Source organism: Neopelma chrysocephalum, unplaced genomic scaffold, assembly GCF_003984885.1.
Source record: "Neopelma chrysocephalum unplaced genomic scaffold, ASM398488v2 Primary Assembly neopelma1_24, whole genome shotgun sequence".
Taxonomy (NCBI): Eukaryota; Metazoa; Chordata; class Aves; order Passeriformes; family Pipridae; genus Neopelma; species Neopelma chrysocephalum.
In genome coordinates, this window is record NW_020897693.1 from 3,557,653 (window position 1) to 3,581,974 (window position 24,322).

General features: G+C 37.1%; 1 protein-coding gene across 6 annotated transcripts in view; it reads right to left on the reverse strand.

Annotated features, from left to right (window-relative positions):
- Window positions 1-895: 895 nt before the first annotated feature.
- Window positions 896-24,322, reverse strand: part of ZNF143 (zinc finger protein 143) — a 39,083-nt gene continuing 15,656 nt past the window's right edge. For all 6 annotated transcript variants that reach the window (XM_027700439.1, XM_027700418.1, XM_027700428.1 and 3 more), the window contains 10 exons: window positions 20,570-20,644; window positions 16,194-16,313; window positions 15,084-15,159; window positions 13,181-13,306; window positions 10,011-10,190; window positions 8,657-8,884; window positions 7,276-7,424; window positions 5,472-5,633; window positions 4,873-5,019; window positions 896-2,880 (listed from right to left, as the gene is read on the reverse strand). In XM_027700439.1, the coding sequence (XP_027556240.1) occupies window positions 2,797-2,880; window positions 4,873-5,019; window positions 5,472-5,633; window positions 7,276-7,424; window positions 8,657-8,884; window positions 10,011-10,190; window positions 13,181-13,306; window positions 15,084-15,159; window positions 16,194-16,313; window positions 20,570-20,644 (1,347 nt within the window). In that variant the 3' untranslated portion in view covers window positions 896-2,796. The remainder of the gene's footprint in view (window positions 2,881-4,872; window positions 5,020-5,471; window positions 5,634-7,275; window positions 7,425-8,656; window positions 8,885-10,010; window positions 10,191-13,180; window positions 13,307-15,083; window positions 15,160-16,193; window positions 16,314-20,569; window positions 20,645-24,322) is intronic.

A 24,322-nucleotide genomic window follows, 5' to 3' on the forward strand; every position in this document is an offset into this window, starting at 1 on the left:
CTGCGAAGTCTACAGAGATTTTGGTTTTACTTCTTTGTGAGGGGAATTGGTGTAGGCCTGGAAATTCAGATCTGAAAGAAAAATTGTGACTGGAAATGTGGGAGTCAGTTTGTAACAGAAAGTAGTATACTGAGTTGCTTTACTTAATAGGAATCATCTTTTACAAGTTATTTCCTTCTAGTCTGCCAAAGCACTGCCTTTGAGAAAGAATTTTCAAGAGGGGTAAAATCTATGGGGAAAGCATAGAGATTTCTACTGCCAATCGACCAGTCCTTTCGGTCATATTCTTTGTTTCCTCCTCCGGAAATCCTTTTTGCCAGTTTTCCTACTGAACCCGATTTTGTCCTGTCTAACCTCCACTCCAGGACCTTCCAACACCAACATGCAGCATCATCTTAGCAAAACAGCTCCTTCCACTCATGCCTGAATGGAAGCAGGATGGAAAAAGCACCCAGGTCCCTCCACGGGGAAGACAAGTCTGTTATGAATGCAGGCCTCCCAGCTAAGACAAATGTAATCACCTCAGCTTCTCTTTAAACTCTAGCTTATTTATTCAGTATGTTTTCCTTTGCAGAGGTACCTAGCAAGACATGGAAGCACCACCTCTGACTTGGGAGTTTTGCAAGAGTAATCAGTAAAATAACAGAGAAATAATTGAAAAAACACTACAGCTTTTCCTGACTGAGCTGGTTGTGAATGAACGCTTTGCAGTAAACCAACTGGTATGAAAGGGAAGGAATACTCACATTTGCACAGTGGTCAGAAAGTGTCCTGGGAAATGAGAAGAAGTAAGAACTGAAGTTATTTCTTTGCTAAGTCAAAGCCACTGTTCCAGCCACCGTTTCCAGAAACTATTAGCAATGAAATTTAAGGGAAAAAAAAAGAAAAAAGAACCTTGAACGTTCATGTCAAATGATACAACTTTAATTTCTAAAAGGTGATAAGTACTAAGAAACTGGTCTAGTTGACAGGCAATTAATCCTCCTTGCATAGTACATTTATCTCCATGGGATATCAAGATTTACAACACTTCAGGAAAACTGGCACCTAAGTGAGCAAGCAGCCTCAATCCTATACAAAAGTTACAGACAGCCTAATTGTTTCCAAGTTGTACTCTCTAATGGATCCAGAGAATAGTCTTTGCTTTGTCCCCATCTATCCCACAGTACAGTATTCTCTCACTGTACTTTACAGTTGGCCTCTGTGTAGAAAACATAAAAGGCTGCAACCCACACTGATATAGTAATTCACAATTAATCAGCTTAATTCTATTCAAATTTGGCCTTTTTGAGGTCAAATACCTCAAAGTAGGGAGTTATGGACTTTATTTTTTCATGTAGAATGTGCACCTCACAACACTTGTGATTCCTTGATAAAGACTTTGTCCAGAGGATGTTTAATCCTTCCCTTGAGAAGGAAAAAAAAAAATGAGGCTTCGGTTTCAGGAGTGCTCTTGACACTCATCTAAAATAAACACTGAACTTACAGGAAGTCAAAAAATTTTAACTTGCTTAACCAGCTTACTAACAAGACAAGAGTAGAAATACCTTTTCATATAAAAAAAAAATGTTACATTTTGCTGTATGTGTTAAGACATATCTACAACAAAGTTTTTGTTCCTTTACAGAATGATCATTGGAGACGAGCATTGTACTTACATCATCATTAATTAATCCCTTTTTTCTAGTAACTTGTGTCCTGATTTTCAAAAGCACTCATTATCAGCATATCCTAGGTATTGAATGGTAGCAGCAGGCATTCAGAACTGTTGAAAATAGACTATTAGTACTTGTGCTGCAAATGCACCATTTGAAAATACTTCTCTTGAAAACGGGCAACTTTACTTTTTAGTCAAAATCATTCTTGTAGTGTTTTAGAATGTTTGAAATAACTATTACCACTAATTACTTAACACACTGTAGTGGATTATGATCAAAATTAATAAGTCAAAAAATTAAGTTTATGATAAATAAACTTTGGAAAAATTTATACAAGGCCGTAAATAAATAATTTGAACTTCAGTCTCATTAGGAAATAAAACAATACGTCACACAACAATATCATCCTACCTAAACAATACAATCTTGCTATATTTATTGCATAATAATCTGAGAGTAACATCTTAAGTAAAATATGTAAAGAAACAAAACCATTAGATTTACTTTCTTTAATATTGAACAACCAGTTTGTCCTTTGTACATAATCCAATTTAAAGATAATATAATTAGCATTTCCAGCATTAACAGTCTGTATTTACAATGAATGAGATGGGGTAGATAATCTAAAGAGTATTCAAATCTGTATGAAACAAATCAAAATACGAAGATTTACAGTAGTAGGCTCAAAATCCAAGACTTTTCCATTGATGGAATGCAATTTAAAAGGCTTTATTGCCTTTATTATTTGTAAGGGTTCCTGAAATGGTGATTTAAACATCTGAAATCTTCAGTAATGCCTTCATTATTTGTACATGACATTAAAAATTAATTCCAATACTTCTATTTTTCACTTGCTTGTAGACCAGTCTGAAATCTGATGAAAGGATAACAAGGAAGTCTACTATATAATCCTAATTCCATATTCCTGAATACAACGGTTGGAAGTAGATGATGTCAGTCCATTCCAAGGGTTATGTACACAAAACTTAGAAAATGTTCTTCACTCTTGCATAAAATGTGTACACAGTATCAGTGAGTGGGTGACTTCAAAGTTTTTATGGTTTGCTGCTGGCATGGACCTTTGCTGATTGAAAATAAAATACCTTTCACTCTATTGTTCTGATAGCAGTTTTAGAAGTTAATCATCAATCCCTGGTGTTTCACCCTGCTGTATTCTGGAGGCTATTCTAATGGCTTCTTCCAGAGACTGTTGTTCTCCAAGCTGAAACAAATGCATTTAAACATAGGTAAATCCAAAGTGTTATACATGGATGCATTAAAAATGCATTAAAAAAAAAAGATATGAAAGCAAAGATCTAGATATCAAACAATATTTTAGCCCAAATAAGCATGATCAGTATTGTCACACCTCTCCAGGGTAAATATATACCAGCAGCTATCTAATCAGCATGACAATTAAGATAGCTGCTGATAGGAGATTAAACTAAGTATCTACCGAATACATTTGCTTCAAAGAACTGCTCCAAGGTAAACACGCTTCACGACACACAAAGTAGGTGATATTTCAAGTTGGCAGATATTACGAAACTAAAACAAGGCTTTCTAAAGTCACGGTGGCTGCTGGATTACATTTTAACACTGGTAAAGCAAATAAACATCTTCATTTTTCGTAACTCTGTAACAGAAAGTCAGCTCTTTGGAAGACCGTATAACAGTAATTTATAGAAAAAGTGTGTCTTTACTGCAGAATCCTGACTGTATAAAAAACCTGTTGTGATGACACTGTTTGATTCCACAGTAGTTCAAAGAGGAAATTATCTTGTTGTTGCAACTACAAAGTCATCAATGTATCTGGTACTACCAGAAGCAACATAACCTGAATAAAGACAACTGGAGACATGATTTGGGGAAAGAATCCATGGAATTTTATAATATGGATGCTATGCATGTACAACCATGACTGGTACAATGAAGACAATCTCAACCTCACAAAAAAAAACATACAGCTGGCCATTACCTGTTGGCCTGGGAGAAACACATATGAGAGTGTGAAAGATAAAACGAGATTATTTTACCTAATGGGACAGTTGTAAGTATCCCTTGTTATTTTTACAGTCATTGCATATCACATTCTGGAGCCACTCAAATCTAGAAGACCTCTCTTATCACCTCGTTAGGACTTTACCTGACCATCAGGCTACTGGCTTTACCAGTATTTAGAAACAAAACAGGTTAATTTATTAGAATCAGAGTACAAAAGAAAAACCCATCAAAACCTCAGGAATAATCAATAATATTTTAATTTTGAATTCTCTCTCTTCTATTTGTATTATATATTTTAAGTTTAATAAATGTAAAGACACTTCACCAAATGCTCCAGTTTGGTAAAAAAGAGGAGCATTAGCATAGAGTGCCTATATTTTCCTTTCATTCAAAGGACACACTGCTGACAGTGCAACTTTGCTTTCCGGCAAACAATTGCCTTCTGATATGGTTTCTCTTACAAGCAGTTTTAGTTACTGCCAACTTAGCTCAAAAGAGAGCTCAGAATTCAGCACTTCTCAATTTTCATTGCTCTTCAACCAGCTATTTTCCATTTAACAAAGGAGGAAATAACAATCTCTCCTTTCTGCTTGAAGATATTAACACTTTTCCTTTCAATTTGAGCTCTTAAGAGCGCTTTCATACCTAGAAACTACCTTTTTGTTACAGTGTTTGAACAATGTGAGGAATTATTTACAGAGACTACTGCTTGTACTGTGCTGGTTTGGCACATACACAGAAGGTCCCTATTTCCAGAGATTTCTGATTGTTAATCTTTCTATATAACTGTTTGCACCTTTTCACTGTTAGCATTTCAAGGTTCAAATAAAATAATTTCACTAATTTTATAAGTTCATAGCAATTTACCCTGGAGAGTTTGGTTTTATACGTGTCAGCTCTATAAGTAAAGCTGAAGGATGAATGAAAGCACATTTCCACTGAAAACCTGTGACTCCATGAACAATTCAGCTGACCTGAAGTTTAACTCACCCCTAACCTCCCCCCTTTTTGGAAATGCTACAAGTAGATTTGGAAAATCAGGTGCTGCTTATTCCTCTTCCTAACCCTATATATTATTTAAAACATGAGATCACATGGTTATGGCCAATTTTTTTGCAGGAATGCCAAGCTAACTTGAATAATTTTGTTACGTGACTAGTAACTTCTAACTCTAGCAGAAGCACTCCAAAAACAATTATCCCCATCTTACCTGTACTGCAATTTGTGTCCCATTGGATGTAGCCAACAATGTAACAGGTCTAGTTTCTGTAGTCACTAAATGGTGCCCATGTTGCTGATGTCCCATTTCTGAAGAGGCACTGTGAAATGCTGCTAAGTCTTGAGCCACAATGGCAACCTTCAAGACCAAAAGAAGAGAATCAGCTGGGTGACAGATCTGGTACTGTACTGACCTCATACAACCACTGTCTTCACAGTTAAATTCAAACCTGTGACTGTTCAACTTTTCTTATCTGCCAAATAAGTTACAGTCCCGTAATATTAAGCAATAAAATTATACAGTTCATACTGTATTCTATTCTTAGCTCTGCCACTCACCTAAATGAATTATCGGACTGGTACCTCAGAATTTTGTCCTGGCAGAATATATGAACATTCTGCCATATGTTGATGTTTAGCACTGGAGTAGAACACATCAGACACTTAGGGGGTGAATGCTACAGCCAGGTGCTGAAAACTGCTTTACTAAGATAAATCTACATGAACACCAGAACTGCGATGGCTTAGATGCCCATTTTATATCAGTTCATAAAGGAAAACATTACACATGTATGCAGGATGATCTCTTACCTGCTGTCCTTCGGTGCCCTCCGCAGTAACCATCGCCACGGAATGTGTCCCTGCAGAAGAAATGACGGCGTCGTGGGCAGGGACAGTGATGGTGGTGCCATCTTGTGTCACCATAGTGATAGTATTGCCGATGGCCTGCATGTCTGCCTGGGATATGTTGACCTGAAACACAAAATAATTCATGAAGTAAAAATAGAAGCTTTGGTTGCTGCTCAAGTCATACTTGTGTCTTAAGGTTTTGGCAATAACATATGTTTTTAAGTAAGGTTTAAACAAAAAAATTATATTCCTTAACAACATTTATCAAAAATTCCTGCTAGTTGGTTCAGCAGGAATACTCCTGCTAGTTCGGTTTCTTTATTTGAAACAGTGTGTAGCAACCCAGAAGAAAAAGGCAACTTGTTCACAACAGCAGGGAAAAACATTTTAAGCCATGATCTCAAGTAAACTGGCCAAAAGATCTAGTAGGCGTTATTCCACTTCCTGACCAGTGTGCTCATTCATTCCTTCGGAATCACCATCACTCTTTGGCCAAGTCCCCATCTGTGACAAAGAGCCCTTGTTTTTGTCTTCATTGGGATTTAACAGTTCATGACCTTTCAGACACACTTATCTGTTTACAGCAATAAAAATCTGACTCCCAGTAATAAAAAAGAGGTTGCATACTTAAACCTAGAGTCTACAACTCCATGTTAATCACATCATATCCCAAATAACAGCATGATAGATTATCTATGCATGTGTCTTACACAGTGGACAATGGGATTTAAGGTAGTACCACCTGACATACTTTGACCTTAATGGAAATACTAAAGAGGCCTATGAAGGCTTAGAATTTGAACCAAAAATAAATCCATAAAAATGATCTAAATTACTGATGTCTCCAGTATAAATGCATTAGGGCATCAGATACATGATTTGATGTCTGTTTTACAAGGCAATAAATCCCAGAACTGAAGTCAAGCTGAAGGATAATTTAAATAAATGTAGGAACTCTATGTCAAGGCTTCTGCAGACCAACATTTATTTTAGAGGGTAAAAATGCCAGTACTGCTGCAATGTCCAGAGCTGGCAATGTAACAGCCCCCTTGAATATTTCATTTTCAGTTTGAATTCAGAATCTATCTTTCATATGCTACTGGTATTTCAGCTGCCCTACCATCTGAGATAAAAACTTTTCCTCACAAGCCTTCAGTATATTGTTGTAGTGAATCAAGAGAGTTGTGGTGAAGTCCCTTCCCAATAAACTTTCATATGAAATCCTTAAAAATATATATCCATGGGAATCCTTGCAAAAATACAGCCATAGGAATTTTCAAGTGGAGGAGGTAACAAAGCATTCCTTATCCTTTGGCTTATGTTAGGAATGGCAAGAACTGCACACTACCAAACTGCTTTTAAAGCAGGCACCTGGAATGGAAAGACTTCCCACTCCTTCAGCCCCTCAAAGTGTGTGCAGACAACAGAGAAGATGACCATCATCTATTAATAGCATAATTAGGAAATTCTGAGAAACCTCAGAAACTAGGTTGTATATATGACAATTGTTAAAACAGCTCATTAAGAGTGACAAAGATATCAAGGATAGACAAAACCCCTACCTTTGTATTAATAGTTTCACATATCAGAATATGTGGTTTCATTTAGGTATCCCACAGGAGGCACAACACTAAATATATCCTGATGCAGCTCCAAAGAAGCTTCTTTCCTTAAGAAACCCATGTACATATTTATCGAGAATCTGCAAACACGTGCCTCAGCTCTCAGTTTATTTTTGTCAGCCTCAAACACTGTGGTTACTTACATGTTGGGTTCCATCCTGGGATATTAGTGCCACTTGTTGACCTAATCCTGACTGAGTAACGGTAGCAACCTGTGCAGAAATTACATCTTCTCCCTCTACCCCTGTCACATAGGTTATCTGGGAGCCTTTGAGAACATCTTCACCTTGACCTATTTGAGACAAAGAAGGTAAAAGGACAGTTTACATACTCTAAATGCTGCCACGAAAGCAAATGACAAGGATTAAGTCCCAGCTTGATTTGAAGTTTTTAAACACTCCAATGGAAAAATTTAGTGGAAAGATGAGAAAAATAAAAGAGACCAAAAACGAGTCAGAAAGTCTGTTATTTTGGGAACACGGGATGTAATCTTCTAGCAATGATTTTTTACACACATAAATACTACATATGAAGAAACTATACATTTAGCTTATAAGCAAATATTAAAATGGTGGCAAACATTCCTAATTTAATTATCATTAAATGTTAACTTCTCCACACAAGGGACTTCATGCAAACACAACTGAAAGCTTTTTAAAAAAAGTTATTAATTAACGAACATACAGAAGAACACAGAGATACCTTTGTGTGGAGATTTAAGTAAGTTCATTATCATAAGAAATGTTTAACCTCAGCAAATGAATCTTATCATTCCTTTAAGAGAAGAAATTAGGCTATACCAAATCTTCTTGAGGCATTCAGTGCAGTTTCCCAGGAACACATGACAAAACAACTTTTCTAGCCAAAACAACACTTCCGATATTCTGTCTCATCTAAATATCACCATTTGACGAGTGGTATTTTTCCTGCCAGAGAACCTTATTTGGTCTCATCTTTTATAGTCATAGGATTCAATACTCATGATACCATGAAAAACATACTCTGAGGGGTGCTGCAGCACAGAAGCTTATTTTCATCTCTGCCTCTAGGACACCTCACAGAACTCCTATAAACCACAGCAGAACCAGCACACTATCAGCCTGCTGCAAAAACAATGTTTTTTCATCAAGGCAGACCCTTTACTCCTGCACAAAAGACTGTCACCGACCATGGCATTATATATACTCTTAGAAAAATCCAGTAGGTTGCAATCAATGTAGTTTAGATTTTCTCAGTCCCTTTTCCACATTCATGTTTATTGCAGGTTTGCTGAGACTGCGACTCAAATTTCTCTCTTATCCCCAGGACTGCTATAAATGAGTTTATTATCTGATCAATTACTCTCTCAATTTCTGTTTACAAGTTGCCTACCACACTAAAGTCTTACAGAGAAATTAAGATGTCTTTATTAAGTACTTCCAATTTTTATCTATGCTTTAATTTCCTTGGTTATTGAAAACCCCAGAAAAATAATATCCAGCCCATTTTTTTTAAAACAAGAGAACTGAAGACTGAAATTCTAACCTGGAGGTGGCTCAAAGAAAGCCTCTTGTTCTTCCTCAATGGGCTCAGTGTCATTGTGTGCTGTCCGCTTGTGCATAGCAAGAGTAGAAATCTGCTTGTAGGTTTTCCCGCAGTGATTACAGTTGTAGGGTTTGGAATGAGTGTGTACAACATGATGTTTGTATAAACTGGAATACTCTGTAAAACGTTTATCACAACCAGGAACTGTGCAGACGTAAGGCTTCTCCCCTATACAGGAAAACAAAAGGGACAAAGAGAACTTTATCCAGGATACACAGAAAAAATTTGCCAGCAAATGATATTTAGTGACGCACCTTAATTACCAACCATACTTTTATTTCAAAGGCAACAGTGAAGCTCATCCTCACAAAGTTTACCAATGCAATCTCTTACTGCCTTTTTTTAAAAACTACTGCCAGTACAATTTGGGCCCATTTTTTTCCCTCTTTCATCCCATCTAAAACATCCTTCTGATGAAGACAGAATGATACAGGCTGAAAGCTGCCATGTCAGTTTGCCATTCTATTGAGAACTTTTTTCTTTTATTACTGGAAACCCCACACTTTTCCTCAATGATCAGGTATGTCCATTCACTAGTAGTATCACCTACTTTTGAGTCTATGAAGCTCTGAAGAAATCTACAGGAAGCATATGTTTAAACAATTATGGTTTCACATAGAAACAACTTTTATTTAAAAATCAATGAAACAAATGTCTAAATTACATTGTAAAGTTAAAATAAAAATTGAGATACAAAACATAGATCTAGGAAGCCTGTGTTTTATAAAATACATAATGCTACCAAGATGATATGGCTATTACAGGCTTTTACATTTTAAAATCTTCAAATTTGTGGTGATTTTTTCTGTCAACTAACCCTGAAAATCACGTTGGGTAAGTATTTTCACCTCCAGTCTATAAAAAGGAAGTTTTGACCACAGTTTCAGCAGCATGGAAAACACAGCTGGGATGAAAGAGTGACTCATAACAGTGAGCCAAAGTTAAAGCTCAGACTTGCCCTTTACTGTTATTTATTTATGAAACAGTTCACAAGTGACGCAAGCCCCAGAACCACATTTAAGATTTAGCCCAATGTCTACTGAAGACAAGGTTTTGCATGTTTTAAAAAACTTTGTATCCAATCCAAAATTATTCTGCCTTGACAACAAGGTGGGAAACCTAACTGCTTAACTATCCTCAGCTGAGGGGAGAGGAGACCCAAAGAGAAGCACCAAGCCAGGTCATATGAACATGACTATACCCAATTACAACACACCAAAACATTGTTCACAAGGAGAATGACAGCCTCTCCCAAGCAGATTCCACTTCAAAATACAAAGCATCACTCACATACCTGTGTGTATTCTCACATGATTCTTATAATTAGTTGCACTGGCAAAAGCTCTCCCACATCCCGGCTCTGTACAGTAATAAGGCCTTTCGCCTGTGTGTGTCCTGATGTGAACCTTTCTAATATTAGACGTTGTGAATGACCTGCCACATCCTTCAAAGGGACACTTAAAGGGCCTTTCACCTGAAAAAAAAAAAGACAAGAAAAGGTACATATGCAAAAGTTATAAAAGAACAAAAATACTCAGTTACACTTAGACTGAATGTAGGAATCCAAAGCTACCAATTCTATCGTTGAGATCCTCAGTCAGAAATACCATGAACACGCCACTGTGAAGTATTCTGGTTTAGCCAAAACAGGCAAAATTTGGGAAAATTATACAGTCTGTAAGCTAAATTATGAAGCATTTAGATTACTACTTTATAATGTATAAAACAGACTCAGTTGATTTGATGAGCTTCCACATCGTCTGTATTCTAACAAGTACTTAATACCCTCCCCAATTCATACCTATATTATCCAAAACAAGTGTATCATACCATTTGCACATTTGTCAATTGTTAGTTCATGAAATGAAAAAAACCCTTCATGGTTTAACATATAACCAAGATGAAAATGGGTAAATAAAACTAACTCTAGAGAGCACTTAACTTTAACTGAGAAGAATAAACTTTATAAAGAGAGACAGCCATGAAACTCAAGTTTCAAACCCCAAAACCAAAGCAATCACAAATACAGATTCTTTTAAAGTAGGTCTAATAATGTAATATAAATTTAAGCACAATAACTTACAACCCTGCACCAGAACATTTCACTGTGAACACCAGACAAGGCCAACCACTAACACCACAATACCCCTGACCCTTCAGATCTATTAAAGGACACAGAGAGGGAGACTGAAGGGGGTTAAGTCTGGAGAAGTTCGAGCCACCTGACAGGCTGTCGTGCACCTCAGCACTTCTAATGCTAAGTACGTTCCACCCACTGTACTGCTTACCGAAGAGAAGAATCCAAGAGCAAGAGAGGGCAGAATACCACTGCAGATACAACAATAGGTACTTAGAGACAGAAATAAAAAAACAAGTCCTGATAGAGACACTAATACCACAAAACTCCAAAGCAGTTAACTCCTTGGCAGAGGAAACTCCTATTCACTCCTTCAGGCAGTTGTTTCGGGAAGGTTTTCCAAGCTTTTGCCAAGGCAGAGCATGTGTATTACGCACACACGCCTCAGTGTTGTGTTACCATGACTCCCCTAAGCCTTGCTTCTGCCAGGACCTCAAACATGCCTGAAAGGAGCAGAGGTGCAGAGCCAACCCCGCCCAACAACAGACCCTACGCTAGAAACGAAAACAAAGTGCTTTTAAAGAATGCCCGCAGGAATGTCACCCGACCGGTCAGAGAAGGCAGCCTTTTCAGTTTCTAATGTCCTAGTTAGCAAAGCGACCTGTTTCCAGGTGACCGAGAATTGCAGTACTAGAAATGCAAAGCAAGTCCGAAGCCTTCAAGCTCTACCCCACTGCAGCATGAGGTACCATCCACAGCAGCTTCTCTGATCCCCGAGTTGTGTGCCCGGGGAAGTCACCGAGGAACTCGAGGCAAGCATTTGATGGCACAGAAAGTGAGACAGGACTGCTACTCAAAGAGAGGGAAAAAATCACTTTTGGTTAAAAGAGGCAGAAAATTAAGAAAGCACTAACCCCAATCTGCCTGATAAAGGAAGGAAAAGGCTTCAGAGCCATGGGAGAGAGTAGGAGAGCCCAGACCTGCCTCCATCGGGTGCACTGCTGCACCTTGCATAGGGCATGAGCATACACTGCTCCATCCATCTGCACAAAGGACTTGGCGCAAAATCTTGTAATTCTTTAGCTTCCCCAAACTATTCAGAAATCTAAAAAAAGACACTCCTGCACTCTAGTCCCTGGACTGGTGGGAGATTATGATTCTATTATTCATATTGTTCAAGTGGGTAGGTTACATAAGGCTGGCTCAAGTGTTGCCTCAACTACTAATTAAATTAAAGAGATTAAATTACCACACAACTTCTGTGGCCATAAAGAAGTAAAAAAAAAAAAAGTCTACAGCTAATCAAGTTGTCCATACTCCAGAAACTTTTCAGTCCACAGTCTGTACTTGATGTAGTACACAAGATCCACAGTTCTCTTCTAGAACTGAGATGTTCATCCTGATGACCAATTTAACATCAAGACAGCATTAATCCCAACAGACTGTCTTTGAATATAGAAGCTCAAGAAAGCACAAGAAATATTGTAATGTAATCTGTAGGTTTTACAATTTTTATTGCCTGCATTTACATCCCACCTCCCCATGTTGATCTTTTAATCTGAGAAAAAAGCCCAACTATTTCTTTTGTTTTTTCTTCTTTACTCACTAAGATTCAGAATGTGCAGTGGAAAAACTTGTCACTGTTCTAGCAGAGACAAATATACTTCATGGTATAGGCTAGCAAGTGATTGATTGTTCTTCCTAGATTTAAGGGTTGTTTTGGGTTTTTTTAAGATCTCAGGAGCAAAGTAGACATTGTGCAAGCTTTTTTACATGAGTGCACCCACAGAGTTTTGCAGAGTTGTAGTGTATGCTGTCTATATTTATGTTTTGCCTTTCAAATGAATCTTTTTGGAAAAACTATAAGATTTTTTTTTAATGCATTTGGAAGCTTTATTAACAGTTGGTTTTCTATGATGTCATTGTTCATTTTTCTGCTGCATAAAGAGAAGGGAAATCAGGATAACAAGCTCAGAAGTATCAACCTTCATGAAGCTGGCATGCAAGTTGTATTAAAGCACCAAACCTGAAGAACACTGATGGCATTTCAAAAAGGTGAGACATATTATTGAGGAAAGTTCCTTGTTCTGTTACAGCTGCAGATGAAACTGTAAAGGCAACAAGTGACTCAGTGACAACTTAAGTGAGGCATTGCTAAAGTTAGTGCATTTACAATAGCAGTGTGAATGCTTGGGCACTTTTTCCAAGAAAAGCATGCTGGATTTGCAGTAAATGCTTACCATGCTGAAATGCTGTTGAGCTCACTGGGCTTCAAAAAGAGAATACACACAGGCTGATTTTGTAAGTATAAAGTCACAAAATGAGGAAACAGAAAAAAACCCCTCACCTCAGTGAATTAACAGAAAAGTACTGAGTGATAATAGTACCTGTGTGGGTTCGAATATGTTTCTGCAGGTCTCCTGAAGTCTTGAATGATTTAGTGCAATTTTCTTCTGTGCACCGATAAGGCTTTTCACCCGTGTGTGTTCGAACGTGACTTTTTAACCCATACCCTGAAGATCAGAAAGGATGTTATAGTGGTGTAAACACAAAATTAGGATACTCATAAACCATCACCATCAAAACCTGCGCTTGCCATTCCAATCAGGAAACTGGATGATGAGTAAAATTTGCGCTTTCATTCTTCACAAGCTCTTCATTCTACCATACAGAGCAGCAAAACTCCAGATAACAGTTTAGAAATTCTTTCATCCTTCATTTGTGAAGAAAATACACTTCCATAATGCTTCTCCTTCCCTTCAGAAGGATAAACTGTAATCATTATAATGTGGACAAATGTTTATTCTGCCTTCTGAGGAAGCTGTGTGCTCTGCATTCCATCTAGTTTTTACCTCTTCCCACTACTGTCACCAAAATGACATTCGCTCACAGAAAAAGCAGTACCACTCATGAAGTCAGCAGTAAAAGCACATATATAGGTGCTAACTGATAGCACAGACATTCATTCCCTTTAAAATAACTTTTAGGAACTCATCATCATCCAAAACTCTACCAGTTGAAAGTGGACTTTGGATCAGGCCCTCTGTAGATTATTTTGCAATGAGCATTTTACCAAGATTTTCCTTTCAGCACTTTCCTGAAAATTTAATGACTAAAGAAGCCTGAAACAGCCATTTTAGAAAACAAACCTGAATTTTACTTGTACCCACAAATGATGTGTATATTTCTACAAAATAAAGAAAGTCTGTAAGAAAATGGCATTTGCTTTAATTTCACAACGTGTTCTCCCAAAAACAACTGAAATTCCTATTCTTGATGTTCTTAAAAACACAAAGCATGTGTACCAAGCTGAGCATTAATTGACTCTTTACATGTAAAATGAACTCAATTTCATGATCCAACCCAGGAGAGTGCTTCATATTTAAACCAAGAGCATTCAGTAATTCAAGTGAACTTTGTCAAAGGCGAAGATTGCTGAACTACAGTGGTACAACAGCTCTGACCAAAAATATGGTAGTTATAGAAAATAGCTGTTTATAGCCATACAGTCTGTTGCAAAAGAGAATATTTCATTGTGTAGTTTTGAAATCCCTTTACCAACACAATGCAATTAAAGGTGCAGTTCTGTAAGTGTGGTTGTTTCTCTTCTGACCTTTCTCACCAGCATTAATGTATTAGATCACATGAATTTATTTTAAAAAACCTTATTAAAAAAAAAGCCTAACTTTTCTAAGCAACATACTAATTTACATTCAAAGAAAAAGAATAAAATTTGAAACAAGACTTGCTCTCCCACTTTCTTCCTTGTTTCCTTCTTCATAATTGCATTTTGCACGATCAAATTCAATCTCAGGAAGAGCATCATTTATGAACAGAGCAGTCTGTATGAAATGTAGAGTTCACTTCATGAGATGTCATTCTGATACGAATTCAGTAAAGAAAACTTAAACCAGCATCTTCCATCAAAGTCCCTTTCAAATTTAGATCAGAAGATCATGAATCTACCTCTAGCCAACAGCTTTCTATTATCACCCCGTTTAACTTTTGCTATTAGTTAAACATTAAGAAAGGTCTATTTTTCAACATTAAAATTTGACTGTAATGTAACAGGTGAAGAGTAAGGGAAGTGTTGAGTGTTTCATCTCATTCCTCCTTCAGTAACTAAGAATTACATTCTCTGCCATTTCTATGTGCTACACTAGCTGAAAAGATTACTTTTTTTTGCAGTTCTGCCAACCAACTTAGCAGATTAAAAAGGCAATACTAAAATCTTAGTTTATTCAGAGACAAACAGTAACAAGTAGGAGGAGCTAGTCTACAAAAGTTCACCTGTTGCAAAGGCTTTGCCACATCCAGGATGTTCACACTGATACGGTCTGTCTCCTGTGTGTGACCTTTCATGCACCTGTTGACATCCAAGACAGAGACTTAATGAAACGTATCTGGTTACTTCAGCGCAGAAACAGTTCATTCTCAAAGTCAACATGTTTTATTTTTCTTCCTAAGATTCACATTCAAGTGTCTGTTTATATCAGTGATGAAAAATAATGAAATATGGTAACAATGTTTTCCCTAAAACTAAAGATGTCTCTTTCCAAAGTTTAAGCTGATCCTTCCAGTCAGTTTTGCACAAAACACTTCTGTAAACACAGGCAGAGTTGCCATCATGTATCTACATTAAAGGCAATATGCAAACATGCCTCAGAGCCCACTCTCTATCTGATTTTTGCCTCCACTGAATGCTTCCAATGATCCTCTTATATTGCATGAAACCTCTGCAGCAAGGACACCATTTTAGCACGTGATCCATAGAGTCAGCTACTCACTGGCTCCTCTATTTAGTCAGAGACAAGGCAGCACTGCAAAGAGATTACCTCATCAGCAAGTGATTACCTCAGCCTCAGCTGGAACCGGAACAGCTCTACACCCTTATTGTTTCAGTAGTCCCTTTACTTAATTTAAAAAAGGAAGAGTATTAAGGAGTTGCCATCTGTAAAGAAAAGATGCTCCAGCTTTTCACTTTGAATGTTAGATCATTTTGAAGAGCCAGACTTTGTATTATGATGGTGAAATATTTAAAAAAATAGAATTTTTGCATGATCATGCATACATGATAAAAAAAGTTGATAAAGTGAACACTGGATTCCAGAATTATTGTGACAATGCTGGTGGAAACAATCTCAACAAGTGATTTCTTATATTATGGCAATAGAGTGGCTTAACATGATCCCACACCTGCATCTACCCAGAACACTAAGTAAAATCAGCTGAGCACCTGAGACAAATCAATCCAATAAACCTGTAAAATCAATCCAATAAACATTTGACAAAACAGCCCCATTGCAACTGGCTCTCTGTTCATTTCCATTACTGTTAACCAAAAGCTTTCCAAAAAAATCGTGTCTACAAAGTAACAATGCCCATTGTACATCTCCTCACCTTAAGATGATGAGCTGTTGTGTACAGTTTGCCACAACCATCATAGTCACAGCGAAAGGCTTTCTCTCCAGTCTGCTGAGATTTTGCAGTCACTCTTGTTCCATGTCCTTGCAGGACAATCTTAAGGTAAAAATAAAAAAAAGAAATCAAAAAAACCCCAATCAAACCACACACTAAAAAAAACCCAACAACCAAAATGGATCAGAGAAGTCACACAACTTTATTTTGCTATCAAGCCAGAGCTGATTATGACAGGTTTCTTTTGTTTCTCTTTGCTGTGGCACATATTTCTTAGTCCATAATAAATAAACTAACTAGAAATAAATAACTGAAAAGCATAAATTCTGATGAGAGAAACTGTAAAACATACTTGTAGCTAGCAAATTTAAATGCTTGCATTAATTAGCCAAATAGCAAAGACAAAATAATTTAAAAAATAAGACAGAGGCAAAATGACCAAATGAGTAGACAGAAGAATCTTAGATTACATCTAAGGCACTGGACCTGTTCCTAAGGGAGATTAGCCATAAATCAGACCACCTTCAAAGATAAAGTTCATGGAAAGGTCAATTTAAATTAAATGCACTTATAATGAGCACTTTTTGAAAATGAAGGAAAGCATTCTGTCCTTGGTCCGCAATGCCTGTATTTTGATCAAACTTAATTGGAGCAATTTGAGCTAGGTTCTATTCTCCCTTCTGGCATGACACAATAGGAAAACAGACAGAATAGCTTCAGGAGGCAACTTAAACCCCTTTTAAAGGCTTACACTGACATGCAAGAACCTTTCATACAGGCTGAACAGAGGCAGAAGCCCAAATGTAAGCACTTTGATACAACTGTATGCAAAGTAATTGAGACTATTTTAAAAGGTCTGCCCTATTAGACCACCTCCCTTTTCTTATGGATCCAATTCTATTCTGAACTGTACAAAAGAACATTGCACAGAATGGATGAGGAGACAACACCTTCAGCTCAAAGAATGGTCAGCTGCAGCAAGTTCCTCACAGCAGTATCCAAATGGGTTCCAAGTATCTCTAAGGATGGAGACTCCTGAAGGCAGCCCCCAGCCTTCACATTCCCAACTAATTCTTCTTGGCAAAGTGTCTCTCACCTTGCCAGCTGCTCTGTAACCTCCTTTAGATTGCCAGTTGCCATCCCTGAACTCCAGAATCCTCCTGGATTTCATGTGCCCTGTTGTGATGCCCTTTGGCAGATACTGAGGTTGTTAAAATTCCCCATGAAGACGTGGGCCTGTGAACATGAGGTTTCTTCCAGTTATCTGAAGAAGGCCTCATGTTCTTCCTGACCATGGACTCTGTAGCAGACCACAACCACCACAACCCACCCATGCTGGTCATTCTGACCCATCACCCATCCCAAAGCAGAGCCCTCTGCAGTCCTGCTGTTCCAACATGAAGGGCAGCTCTCGCTTCTCTCCTTCCCCACCTGGCCTTATTAAAGAGCCTGGATCCATCCATCACAGCACTTCAGTTGTCTGAATTCTCCCACCACATCCCTCTCATCTCAGCAAGACTGCAGCCCTGCAACTGCACATCAACCTCTATTTCCTCATTCAGATAGATCAGAGATTTGATTGGGAACAATATTCCTACAGATTCTTCAGACAGGATGGGATACCCCCTGTTACCTTTAGACTGTCCTTAAGACTAAGGAAGCAAAGTTATATATAAAATTTTTAATCAACTGAAACGTTCAACTCCATCACTTCAGAAAAGCTTCTCTGGAACATGGAGAAAAACAAAACCTACTGAATCAAGAAACTCATTATTAATACTATTGTTTAACCTGTGATGCATGAATCACAGAAGTCACTTCAATATATTAAGGATCAAAAAGCATCCGCACTGAAGCAGTGATTTGTTTTTTCTATCAGTAAACCTACTACTATTTCTTAGTTGTTTCAGCATGTAAAATATGTAAATACTTGCGGAGATCTGCTATAAACCTGAAGTATGCCAAAGCTTAAAAGAAAATGAAAACAATTCTATAGTGCTGATATCTGTAAGGAAATAACCAGATATAATTTTACCAGTGTTAAGATTGTTTTCTTTCTCCCCCTCTTTGTATCAAACAGAACACTGAGGAAAAAAATCAGTTTAACATTACGAGCATTGGTTTGTTCAAACAACTGTTTGCAGAAGTATGTGTTTTCTTCACAATACATTAGTTGCTATGACTCGAGCATTATTAAGAATTCAGTTAGTATCATTCAACAAGAACAGATATAGTATTAAAATTACTGTTCTTAAAAGACAATACATTAGGGAAACTAAAAAATTCTGATGTTAGGAGGCACAAAGTCAGAAGAATGTAGCAAATAAAGCACCTTTATAATAACGTGAAACTTACTGAGAGGAACTGTGTGCTTCAAAATACTTTAAAATACACAGAATTAAAAACCCCCTATTTTTAAGAGATCACAAATGCATCCTGAGTTCAGATAGGTAACACAGGAGAAAAACAAAGGTAACAAAGAGCTCAGGTAAGATTTTTATACTGCATAAGTAAAAGCAGAATCATATAACCAAAGTCTGTATTACGAACAGATGGGTATGACAGACTTGAAATAGTGTAGGATATCCATTTGGGCACATAGAGTCTTTTTTTTCCACATGTAGAAATCACAAAGAGGGTTTATGCTTTTTTCTTTGGTGAAACACCTCACTAACCACATGCAAGTCTAAATGACTGCTTAGCAGTACTACAGCTGTTACCTCTGGACTTTAAAAGTTTATAAATATACATCTATTTAATTCTACGTGTAAATATGAGTCTATTTTATCCCAAGTAATATTAATTCAGAATGAGTTACAAGTAGGTATCTACTTAAATCAAGATATAAACATTATTTGTATTTTCATACATAATTGATAGCTTTGGGCCCCTTCAGTTGGCCAACTGAAGACACCTTATATGGGTCAGAATTTGAGACTAAGCCTCAATACCTTTTGAAATACTAGATCTCTTTTTGTTTGGAACATATAATGCTCCATAAGATTGGCACATTTCCATATGGCACATATGTTGCCACACATGTCTAAGATAAAACAACCTTTAGATTTACTTTGTGTGGGGCTGAGGCCAAAATCAACATTTAAGTGGATTCTAGTCACAGGTAATTTTGCTTCATAGGCTCTTACTTTCAGTTAAAACCAACCAAGATCTTATCTTACTCGTCCTTGAATTTTACCTTTTATTGGGGTTGTATCCCTATTCCAACCTACAAGTGTGCAAACCCTCTGAATTTCTTAATTTTATTTTCTGGAATACAGTAAGATACAGTAAATAATGCATGTATTAGGTATTCTCTCTTTCCACAGTCGTGCCACACAGGCAAAAGTAGAGCGTGTGCAGCTTTAAATATTGTGGAACCTAACTTGTATCACAGATACTGTATTTTATGTTGGAAGATATTTTTCCTCCTTATCTAGTTCATTATTTCTTAAATTAAACAAAAAGGAAAGATGGGGCTTCTCTGGGCAAACCTTTCTCAATGCAATGACTTTTCCAGTTTTGATTTTGTCATCTGAACATGTGAGGGTGTAGAGGTTTTAGTACTATTTTTGCTGTTGGCCATAACTCTTTGAAGCCCAAAATACATTTTGCTTTGTCTTTTCCTTTAATAAAATATTATGCCAAATACATAATTTTAAGGATCCCAGGGAAAAGAAACCAGCTTGAGACTTACAAAGTTGCACCTGTATTTTCTATTACCCCTTGAACTTTTAAGATAATCTTTTTACACAAAAGGATTTTATATTTCTATGTACTAACAACACGAATCCAGAATAAGAAATGGAAGTATTTTTCTGCTTCTTTAAGCATTCACTAGGAACAACATTCTTATCTACTGATTCCTTATAAAACTGCAATGAAAGTCAGAGACCCTAACAGGGCAAGTGGAATCAAAATAAGTCATCAAAGAGAGAACAGTTCCAGACATATGCCTGGAATGGTCTCTCTTGAGAAGAAAATAAGTAATTAATTGAGACAGCATTCTTTCTGCTTTAAATACTGTCAAAAGTCAGTTCATTCTCTGGAAAAGAACTTCCAAAATACTTACACTCTTACTGATGAAATACCCAAGTCAGCTTGAAAAATCTTAGAAATCAATTACCTTTTAACAAAAAAACCCCTAGAAAACAGTAAGTATTAGATGATCTTTTTAAAATCTTGTGACAGTATCTTGTGCAAAGTGAGAGAATATAATCTATCTGTACAGGTTTGAGATCTAAAACTCCTGAGGAGTAGCAGCAGACCCCAATTCATGGCTACAGGACTACCTATCATGCACCTTGCTGGGCAGAGAAGACAGAAGAAATTAATAGACTTATTTTGTATTGGGCACATACCTGCATTTTTTTATCTTGTTCATTTTCACCTATCATTCCTGTGCCACTGACACTGTCATTTCCATCAATAGACACCTGAAAAACAAAATTGAAATGGGAAAAACATTTACAGGTTATTTTTACTCATTTGAAAGACAGAGGGTTACAGATGGATCCTGAAGGCTTATTATTTCATAGCTCTCTAGCTCCCTCTTGAAACATGGTGATCCTGTAGTACATTAGCTGTCATAAAGCTAAAATCAACACATGCAGCACCTGCATTACAGGACAGGCAAAGGGAGTGCATCAAAGCTGTCTTATAAATTTTGTGAATTTAACAATACTAAGTTCCGACAGGAAAAAAAAAAGAAAACATTTATTCCTTCATAAGGATCTATCTCACTCCCTATTAAGCAGAAATTACTTGTTTTGAACAGCACAGGTAATTTGATTCCAAAGGAGTTAAGACAATATGTATTACATCTCAATTTGAACTAGTCAAATTACAACAGCTAAGCAAGGACTTATGTAGTGCTCTATAGGTTTGTTTTTAAAAACATTCTACAGGAGAAGAAAGGTATTGCTGCTTTCCTAGGAGATTATAAAAATATTTGAAAGAATATTAGATGTTAATGTGACATTTTTATTTAAATAAAAACATAATTACTCAGTTTAAAAAAACCCCAACTCTCTCACATGCAACAACTCAAAGAACAGTCTTAGTAGTCACTGTAGAAAAAATTAAAGTATACTTTATATAGTTTCCCATTCCTTAATTGCCTCTGTATTAAGCACAGGCATTCACAATACTCTCTGCATCCATTATACTCAAGACCAAGATTAATGCACTTAAACTTAGTCTAAGTGATTTTTTTAATCCCTAAAACAGTTTGGCAGGAACCCTACCTCAGCTGGGATGCTCATGGCCTTTCCATAAGGAGGCCAGAGCAGGCTCCTGAGAATGCTGGTGGTTGTGTAAAGCTGATGCCCAAAGCATCAGGTACCAACAGTTCGCCTGGAGATGGGAGATGAACTTGTCCCATAAGAAGGTTTTCAGACTGTACTATCTCTCTAAATCAGACAATTGTGAGCAATAAACTCTTGGGAACTTCAAGGTAAAACAATGAAGAGGAAAGTGCCCAAGCAGAGGCAAGTTTACATTACAAAGAGATTGCAAACAGTCTGAAAGCAGGTAATTTTTGGGTGGTTTTTTTTAGAGGAAACAATAGCCATTTTGGGACCTTCTCCTGTGGAATTTTTAAAGGCATGGGAGAGAACCTTCACAGAAAGGAGACTTAAATTACTTCATGGTGAACCTCCTGTTGTTGGTTGAGAAAGTAACTGCTGAAATGAAATTAGAACTTCATAAATGCCACTGGAAACAAATGATCCAAACAGAACGTGCATGCATATGCGGAGACATGCACAAATCCCAGGAACTGTACTTTGCCAGCAGCCATAATGTTGCAGGAAAAGAGTTTATGCAAGGATAGTATGTATTGTAACCTCTTCACAGTTCTATCACATACCTCCTGACTTTATGTTCACAAGAGCAAGGATCTCTTTTCCTTGGCTGCTTTGGAAGGAAGGTGGCATTGACTCAGCCCAAAATTAAGAGTATAGTTAAGTCTGCATGTGTTTTGCAAGATGTGGGCAAGTAGTACTATGTCTGAAGGAGAAGTGAGGGGCAATGAAAAATGTACATATTCCACCACTTCCAGTGAGCTTCTGTGTAGTCTCCTTGGACCTCTTTGTATGAACTCTCTTATAGTTTCTGTACTGATTCTGGGCAGCCCACTGATCTTTGCTGTTTCTGCCTGTTATGTAGGACAGGGAGACAGAAGAACCACCACTCTCCAACCTGCCTTTAAAATTTTCTTTGCCCTTTTAAGTTTTGAAAAGAAAACCTTAAAAAAAAAAAAAAGACACCCAATTTTTAACCTCTCTTTTGCCATACTGTGAGAATTCTGGAAGGATTCCAAGGCAGATCTTTGAGTTCCTCCTAAAAGACTGTCTTATATTCTAAAGAAAGATTTAGTCTGCCTTCAATTAAAAACACAACACCTACAGTGAGTCAAATTAAAGGCTATACTAGTGCACTTCCAACAGCAGCCAGTAGCAGATGCGGGAGAATACTAAACGAACAGGCCAAGCATGTAGTGATGCATTCCCTAAAATATTCTTCCAACCTCCAAGCAATTTGCGGCTTATGAACTTCCTGAACCAGAAGTCACATGTTCCCAACTAATAGCCATGGACACATTTTTCTTCTATGAATTTACCTAATTACTCTTTGAATCCAGGGATATATTAGTATCCACAATATCCTACAAGCAGTGCCATGGCTTGATTTTGTGCTTTTTGAAAAAGTATTCTTCCCTTGTTTTTCTTGAACGCATCACCTGAGAGTTTCATCTGATGTTTCCAGTTCTGAAGCTGGTACAGACAATGACAAGTCACTACTCTTCTTTGTGCCACTTAAAATTTTATAAAATTCTATCATACACTTACCTCATGTATTTAATTTCTTCCCATACCTTTTTCAATGTGTCTATAACATTGAAAAGCTGCTATGGAAAGTGCACATTGCCTCACTGTGAAGTGTACAGAGACATGGAGTAGAACCCCAAAACTACGATTCTCCTTTTGGGGTTGTGACCAGTGAGCTATTATTTGCTTTTGTAAGTAAACCAGGTGTAGTACTTGGAAACTCACTTCTACTGACTTTCTCCAGAGGTTCGAGCAGTACCTTTCAGAATAAAGTTCTGAGATGAAAGTTTAAATAAAATAAATAGAATTTTTCCTAAACGTAGACACAAGTGCACTACAGAAAACAAATTCACATTACAGAATTAAAAAAAAGACATACTGGGATAAATAGGGCAAAAATGCAAATTTACTTGCATTTCTTCTGGTTTTTTTTCACCTTCTCAAAACAGAAACTTATCAGAAATTATGATTAATGTAGTTGCTGGTTAAGAAGGGCAAAGTTATGACTGATTTAAACCTAAACAAAACAGTAGTTACAGAATGTGTAAAAGCTTGTCATTACAGTTCAACTAACCTTGAATTATCTTTTATTTTATGAAATGTTAAGGCATAGTCAAACACAACACAATTTGACTGGCTGTGTTAGGATCTCTCAATTGTAACAGACAGAAGCCTAATGGAAAGAATAGTGCATAAGCCATTTAATTATCCTAACTGGCCTACTCCCAGGATTTGACAATTCTCAGTGACACTAGAAGACAGATTTTAAAATTTATTCTACTCTTCTTCCAGAGCAATATAAGCACTGATGGTCACTATCTAGCAACTGGGACACCGCTAAACTATAGTCCTGAAGTTGCGTCACCCATTACAATACTTACATCATGCTTTACAGAAGACCAGTAAGCAAACAGCATGAATTTTGAGCATCATATTACATTTTACTATTGAAAATATGGATCAAAGAAGTTTTTTCCAAACTCAGTAACTGTCAATTATCTGTTTTACGCTTCATACCATATGTTGTCCTTGCCCACCAGGCCAATCTCTTCCCATTCGGGAAAAAAAAGAAATCCAGCAATAGTGGCTAACAAGTATAATTTAACTTTGTCCTTCTTCCCAATGTCCTTTCAAGAGGCTCCTTTGCAATGCTGTATTATAGAGAAGATTATTATCTAGCTATGTAAATTGCTTTCCAAATTGGTCTGACTTCAGCATTCACTCTTTCTTTTTTCCACAACACTACGCACTGGAGCTGCTCACTATAGTGAAGCACTGTCATGA